We start from the raw sequence: 8,681 nt of genomic DNA on the forward strand, positions 1-8,681 counted from the left end.
AAAAAAAAAAAAAATACAATAACACATTTCATTTTAAATTAAGACGAGAATAAATACTATTGTGTATAAATTTAATAGAACGACACACGTGATTTGTAGTCAACACTGTGACAGTTTGTGCAATTACCTTTTAATCGAGTGGAAACGAGAGCATTTTCAAATTTCTATTAACCAACGGTATTATCAATCAATTTTAACAATGATTGAAGGTTGCAAAATTAAATATAAAATGATTTATTAATAGCATACGTAGTGTTAAATTTGCAAACAAGCAGCGTATCTTTTAAGAATAATAAAGACACCAGAAAATAAAGATAATATTCTAATTACATTGCAAATTAATGAATAATTTAAGAAATGTATTTTTGTTATATTAATGTATCACAGATTCTAGGTAAAGTATTAATTTAATTTACTTATTATTTAGGAGATTGTATTTGAAATATAATTACAATTTGTAAGGTGTAATCAGCACACCTTTAAGCTAGTAGATATTTGGTAGCAGTTCTCAAGTCTTTGTGCAATATAGCACAATTGAGTTTAACCGAGTTTAATCCCTTTGACCAGCCAGCTTCCAATTTCATTTATGGCATAATCTCCTGACAATTTCATGCCCTTCAGAAGAAACACAATGTCCTATTATCGTTTTGTGATCGTTGAATATGATCCGTTTTCTGTTGTTTTTAGATTCAAGTGACGAAAACTTATGAAATGATATTTTAAGTTTAAACTGATCAATTAATTTAATTAATTGATTTATTGTAGCAACAATGGTAAATTGTTTAAATAGAGAAAGAAATTTACAACGAAAAATGTATGAATGTAATATTTGAAATCTAAAATGATAAATTATTGTGCGAAAATAATAAAACTCGCAATGTCAGCACATGGTCTCATTAGAACGTGTTTAACGAGCGTAGCGTAAGCGTGAAAATGAAAACGTTGAGGCTCTCGTGGTGTAAAAAGGCTAAATTCCTCATAAAAATACAAGAAATGAGAGGGAACGTTCGCCCTTGAACACATAAAACCAAAAAAAAAAAAAAAAAAAAAAAAATAGAAAAGGAAAAAAACCACAAATTTTAGTGAAGCTATTTTACTGAAACTTATATCATTTTAACAGCTATATATAAAACGTTGAATTATTTCCTTTCGCGCAGAGCAATTTTACTTCAAATTTCTAGCTTCAGAATGATAATTACGTATTTGTAATTATCAACAAGCTTTAAAAATATGGAATATTCAGCCAGATGAAATATAGGTAAAGTATTTAGAAGAAAAAAGATTGAAATGTTTTATGTAAAACGATTAAATTAAGTGGTTGAGTTTGAAAATTTGACTCGGTTTAATAATTCAATGGAAAAAATATTCGCCCTATGAAAAAAAATTCATGTTCCTGTCGATATATCGGCGAGGTGCTCCTCTACTTTCGACTGCTCTGCAATTCAAATGCAATACTCGAATATACATGGCGAAAGAAATGGAAATTGAGGAATTTAAGGGAACCAATTACTCTCGCGTCGACGTAACTTCAAAATGTTTCACGTGTCGGTGTTTGCGAAATGAAGTTCGTCGTTATCCGATTAACACGCTTGCAGATGCGTTCTTTTTGTTGCAAAGTAAATGGACAAATTGTGAACAAATAATGTTTACAATTACATCAAAATTAATGTCCTAAACTTTACCAAGAATTATTAAAAATCCCTGCGTATTGCTTACGTAATGTTGATATTGAGTAGTACCATACATAACCTCAACATTATGATACTTACAAACATCGCTAAACAAGTAGTGCGAACGATGTCGAGTAAGTATTCACTATGTAAAAAGTATTTATAGATAAAAAGTATGGGAAATATATAACCGAATGTATTTAACTTTTCCAACATTTTAGCATTTCGCTTGGCGTTGGTACAACTTGAAGTAAATGAAGTAAAACGCAAAAATGTAGAGCGGGCAGTTTCCTACATTTCTAGCGCAAAAGAGCGCAATGCTGATATTATAGCTCTTCCTGAATGCTTTAATTCACCATATGGAATACGTAATAATTTGTTTTTTTTTTCAATAATTTACCATGTGTGTAACAACTATATAGAAAAAAGTAAAAGTAGACAAATTACCTTACCGTTTATACTTCCATAAAGATTGTGAATTGAGTCGAGAATATAGGATTTCCCCATTTTCATGATTATCGTGATTTTTGTATAAATATATTTTTTAAGATACTAATAATTAGGTACTTATAAATTGGTATTATCAATTATTTTGCATTTATAATTCCGCCTCTAGTATAAGTGTTAATTGAAAACTAACTTTATGTTTCAAAAAGTACTAGCAAAGTCGTAGAGTAACAAGCCACTGATGCTAACACAAATAGCATTGTCGTAATTAAATATTTCTAAATATTCATTTTTCATTTTGAACCTGTAGAAACAATTTATTATATATACTGTTAGCTAAGTAATTGCATATTTAATTAAGTCGAGATATAAAACTTAGTTATTTTAATAATTTAAAAAATAAAAAACTGACAAAAATTTCAATTTAATTTATGGTTGGAACAAAAGACAGTTATTTTTCATTAATTGAAATATTGCAATGCAGAGTACTTTCGAAAATACGCCGAGAGTATTCCTGATGGTGAAACGAGCGTTGCTTTATCGAATGCAGCTAAAGAAAACAACATCTATGTAGTTGGTGGTACGATGCCTGAAATAGAGGGCGATAAATTGTACAATACCTGTACTATTTGGGGTCCCGATGGAACTTTGATAGCAAAACACCGAAAGGTAAGTAATATATTCCTTTATGGCTTTGAATTTGAAAATATTGGGGTGAAGAAAGTGACTCTATCTAGGAATAATTTAGGAATATACATATGTACATACGTATACTATAACCAATTCTATAATTTACGGTTTATAAAATACGTTATGATACGGAAAACGCCCATTTTTGTTGTAATGTGTAATATAAATTTTTCACATACGAAAATACTTATTTTTTCTCCTTTTTAAACATTATTAAATGATAAGATTTTTTAATAAAAGAAAGTGATAAAAACGCTGTCAGTTATTAAATAAAAAATAATTAAAGTTTAGGAGTTGGTAACTTTGATATTAAATTACAAAAGTTGCAGCAATAGAATTAGCGACTACATTTTTATGTTATTAGGTACATCTATTCGACATCGACATTCCTAATAAGATTACTTTTCGAGAGAGTGATTCACTCAGTCCTGGTAACTCCCTAACGACGTTCGATGTGAAGGGCTGCAAAATAGGTATTGGCATATGCTATGATATTAGATTCGAGGAAATGGCACGCATTTATCGGAACAAAGGTACAGTAACTTAATCGATCAATACTTAACTAGCAAAAAATTAAATATCTGTATAAAAAGAAGCTTAATTTAAAAAACCAGTATATTTGCTGAAAATGAAACAAATAAAAGAATTAAAAGCACAATAAGAGGACTGTCCTCGCATATTCAGAAATGATGGAATGTGAACCGTGCAACTACGAAGTTAATTGGTATTCGGTGGCTTCATATTTCCTGCTTCTCTGGGTTAGGTTGCCAAATGCTGATATATCCAGCGGCATTCAATATGACCACTGGACCACTGCACTGGTCATTACTTCAGCGTTCCAGAGCGAATGATAATCAATTATACGTTGCTTGCATATCACCGGCTCGTGTTCCTTCAGCAAGTTACGTCGCATGGGGGCATACACAGTTGACCAATCCCTGGGGAGAGATTCTTTACGATTTGGAAACTCAAGAGAATATGGCAGTCACCGATATCGGTAATTTACAGCTTAAAATTAAAAGCGAGAGATCCATGATGTAATTAATTTTTAGTCTCGCTAATTTATCGATTTAGCCATCTTCCTCTGTATTTGTTGAATTTATTAGTAAGCATTACTTATTACTTCGTATGTTTCTTTTTTCTAACAGATCTAAAAGTTGTTGAGGAAGTAAGGGCTCAGATACCTACATTTTCTCAGAGACGTACAGATTTGTACGACACTGTCTGTAAGAAGGAGTAACTCTACACTAAAACAGAAAATGTTTTTTTATAATATTTCTACTACAATATCCTTTTTTTGCGAATTATTACTAATTTCTTATCATTTGTACTAAATGAATGACTCAATTAAGAAAACCAAAACGTTATAAATAATAATCTGTATATCTTGTGTATCAACATGTAATTGGATATTATAATAATATAGGAATGCTATAATAATATAGGATAATAATATAGGAGAATAGAATAATAATATATAATAATAATATGCTTTTAAACACCTTTAATATCGATCACATAAATTGTTATAATTCACAATGATTACGCATACATAAAAGACCCCTTGATAGTAAAATTTACGATCAAAAGGCAATTACGTATCGTTTAACAACATTTAATTTATAACACCTTTTAAACATTTAGACAGATTAACACATAACACTTCTTATATATAAACATCAATTCGAAGTTATCAGCTTGGAGAAATTGGTCGATTAATACCTGTAGATTGTCTGTCTCGATGAAAGACTTAAAGAGAGCAAAAACATGATAATGCCGCTAATATAATATTCCTTCTTTCTTGTACCTGTCTGCCTCTCAGGTCGTTTTACTAATTACAATAAGTAATTTCGTCTTCTTTGCGCTCTCTTTTAACGCATTCGAGACCGAAAGAAATTCATATCAGTCAGTAGGCAAGGGTATAGTATACATATTTTATATATAACTTATGTAGTAATGTATATATCATGTTAATTTCATATTTTTTTCAATATAGAATTATTATATATATATATATATGACTGTACATAATACATTATAGAATAACATAGTATATAATTTTATATTTTAAAAATATGAGGCATACTATTTAAGATTGTCATCGATTTAAAATCAAAGTATGAAAAGGATACCCTGGAGAGAGTAAAACACAGAATCATTCTAACTAAACATTCAGATCGTACCGACACCTAGGTATCGTTTTACAATTAAATCTCGGTCTCGAATGGATTAAAATGAAATACATACTTGCAGCTTCAACATCTTCAATATCGAGGAGATTCAAACTTTACAAATAAAAGCGGCCTGTTCCCCTTTCCACGACAGACTCTCATACCATATCCGCTCTTATCCAGGCTTTTACTTGAAACCAGCAATGCGTTCATTTACAATTTAAATTTACCCGGACCATCCACTGAATCGTCAGCCCTTTATAAATATATAATGAACCCAGAACATGTGCCTGTGCCCCTGGTATCGATGTTCGGCTTGTGATGTTCGTACCGGAACCTTCGCACAATTTCAATTTGTCACGCGTGAACATCGATTCTTCCAAGGGTCACAGCTTTATGCGGCTAAATCCTTTAGAACGATTAAAATGATACTAATGATATGGTATTTTTTACAAAGATTTAACATATCCATAAAATAGGAAGTTTCGTGCTCTCCTATTTTATATTAATTATAAATTAATAAGTTTTATATGTGTTATTTATAGATCTAATAAATTTTGTATTGGTTTACAGCAGGTGCTCCGGGTATAAACAGACGACAAACGAACAAATAGAAATTCAAACTATTGTCGTTGTTTAACTCGCATGGGACTATAAGCTCGAATTGGACTTAAACGTTACGATCGTCGAGAATAATTACTATATGTACCCTGTACGACGGGCAGAGAATCTTAAGTTATTAACGGCAATTCCTTTGTGCATAATTCAGGTTTATTAACAACCTGTAATGGATAATCATCGATGAACTCTTTTTGAATAAAGTTCACATTTATAAAGCAAACACTATAAAATACGACAGGACAATTGTAATCGATAAATAACATTTTATTAGGATATTATAAGAAGCTAAGATATCGAGGTACATTAAAATTGAGTCCGCTGCAACCCTCATGACATTTAAAATGCTACGCGTATATTGAGTAAAGTTGTTATATTAAATATAATCATATTAAATACAAGCTCGTCCGCTGGATTCCCAAATTATTTGGTTAAATACTTTGAATACGAGAATACCGAGTGTTAACAGTAGTAAATCCTCTATATGGTATGTTTACTTTGCTATCTTGAATAGGTAAATAACATTTCACTTTAACGCATTTAACCAATATTAACATTTAACATTTAACATTTAACCAATATTATACGCATATGCACATAATGTTACTGTTACATATAATGATATATACGTAGATATACACGTTAATTAAATCCTCTATATGGTATTTTTATATCAGTATCGTAAACATTGTAAACCGGAAATCTTTTATTACACACGTACATATACAGTCAATATTATTGTTACATATAGTGATACATACGTTGATCCACACATTAATTAAATCCTCTATATAGTATTTTTACTTTGCTATCTTGAATAGATAAATAATCTCGAATATAGACATACAGGTACACTTACGTTGATATACACCTTTGTACAAGGTGTCAAAAAATTTTTTATCACAGCGTTTTTTTAAGACGATTTTATAGCTTCGAAATTGATCTTGACACGATTTTCAATGTCAAATTATTTTTCTATTGCATCATGTGATACTCATTAGGAGGAACGAAACTTCTGTTTTCTTAGAAAAAATGTTTGAAATTTCATTAATTCCTAGATTGATTTTATTTATACTTTAAGGTCAGATATGACATCAAATAATGTCAATACTAATATCTAGTTATTTGTCAATTTACAGCATCTGAAAAACAAGACATCTTCGAGACAGCGTGGGTTTTCTTTCCAACTTTCTTAACTTTCAACAATAAAATTTTCGTCAAACGATACAATCTATCCAACAAAGTTCTTGTAGACAGCCAATCTCGTAAGAACATAGATCTTCTTCAAGTATTATTCTTCACAATGCTTCGTGTGGAATTTCTACTTGACGAGTTATTATTAAACGATTAAAAGCTTATTATTATACGATAATGTAATATCGTAGAATAGCTTTGATTGGAGATCGGCTGAAATTAGAAAACACCGTGTACGCCGTCTTTTTGTGGTTTGTTTACATCCAAGAGCGCCTAGTAACAGTGACGCGAGAAAAGATAAGCAGCGTCAAAACAGAAGTACGGTTTCATATTTCAAGGAGTGGCAATCGAGAGGCCAGAGTATGTGAGCCGAAAAGTGTGTGTGTGTGTGTGTGTGTGTGTGTGTGTGTGTGTGTGTGTGTGTGTGCGTGTGTGTGCGTGCAGGACCGAGCAGGAATGCATTGGCGAGGTTCAGAGTTGATCGAGACGTCGAAGCATAGAGTCGTTAGAATTGAGTTGCGAGTGTTGTCGAGTGTTAGAGTTGCTAGTGAGAGAGAGAGAGAGAGAGAGAGAGAGAGAGAGAGAGAGAGAGAGAGTTACCAAATAGTTGTCAAGTTATTTGATGTAAATACGAGCGTTGCATTTAGTTTTCCTGTTAATCAAACATCGTTTCTCTGTCTGTATTTTCTGTCTGTAATATCTGTATTTTCAATCCATTATTAATAAATTATAATTAATCGGACAAAATTACACCTTTAATATATTCCGATATTACAATAACTTACTTTTTTCTACGTCAATGGACACGAAAGACGTTGAGTGAGGAATTAGAACAAGTGTGGATCGTTGGAAACCACTATGCTGCGGTCTACCATTCGTTTTACCCTATATATACCACGGAACAAAGGATAATTTTCACCGGCTTGGCTATGGCTACTGGTGTGGATCCAAGTATTCGGGCCATACTAGACGCTATGCAGAAGCAGAACGAAATCAAGTTAAGAAAACTGTTAAAGGAGACTATTAAAGCAGCGACTAGTCGGAGTTATCAGGGTAGTTTAGTTTCTAATAATTTGAACAAAAGCTTGGAGAAAACAGACGTTACTGTAGGAAATGAAGAAATGGTTTTGAAAGAATTTTCAAAAGAATTGCAGTCTAATGTAGAAAATTCTTATGAAAAGAAAGTATCAATTGACACCGCTTCACAGGATTATATTTTCATTAAAACAGACTTAATGTTTGATGTCAATAGCTCAACAGAATACCAGAAAGAGTCTGTGAAACGAAGGAAAGAAGATATTGCAGTATTGTATAATGATTTGTCACCATCTTCGTCACAAGATACTCAAAATTTACAAGAACGGTTCGACAAAAAAAGTAAAAGTTTAGGAGAAGCAGAAAAAGATCATAACAAGAAGGATAATATTTCAATGAGAAATATTTTGGACGGCGATACAAATAAAGAAAACCAAATTGAAACGAAGGAATTAGAAGCAGTTAGTAAATCAACTGCTGAAAATGATACAAAATCAATAGACAACGTTGAACAAAATATATCATTAGAATCCATACAAAAAGCAAGAGATAATGCTTACAATAATGAACATTTGCTTATAGAAGAAGACCAAATGATGACAGCGAAAAATGCGTGTGACACTACAGAATAAAAAACTTCAGCAGATCTTATGTCGAGAAATTTAGATGCTAATACACAAGAGAAGTCTTTAGAGAATAAAGATGACAAGAATCCATCTCCATCTATGTTAGATAGTAGTAAACGGAGCAGACGTTATAATGTTGCTGCAAAGCCTGCTACTTCGCCAAAATTTGAAGAAATTGTTTATAATCAAACCAGACAATCAAACACAAATAAAATTTTGCGAAGCGCTTT

General features: G+C 31.5%; 1 protein-coding gene across 1 annotated transcript; it reads left to right on the top strand.

Annotated features, from left to right (window-relative positions):
• Positions 1-1,719: 1,719 nt before the first annotated feature.
• LOC126876186 (omega-amidase NIT2-like) lies at positions 1,720-4,315 on the top strand. The gene is made up of 6 exons (XM_050639037.1): positions 1,720-1,804; positions 1,892-2,048; positions 2,606-2,786; positions 3,172-3,340; positions 3,571-3,804; positions 3,956-4,315. The coding sequence occupies exons 1-6, from the start codon at positions 1,720-1,722 to the stop codon at positions 4,045-4,047; spliced, it is 918 nt and encodes a 305-aa protein (XP_050494994.1). The 3' UTR covers positions 4,048-4,315.
• Positions 4,316-8,681: the final 4,366 nt, after the last annotated feature.

The sequence above is a fragment of the Bombus huntii genome, unplaced genomic scaffold, assembly GCF_024542735.1.
Source record: "Bombus huntii isolate Logan2020A unplaced genomic scaffold, iyBomHunt1.1 ctg00000067.1, whole genome shotgun sequence".
Taxonomy (NCBI): domain Eukaryota; kingdom Metazoa; phylum Arthropoda; class Insecta; order Hymenoptera; family Apidae; genus Bombus; species Bombus huntii.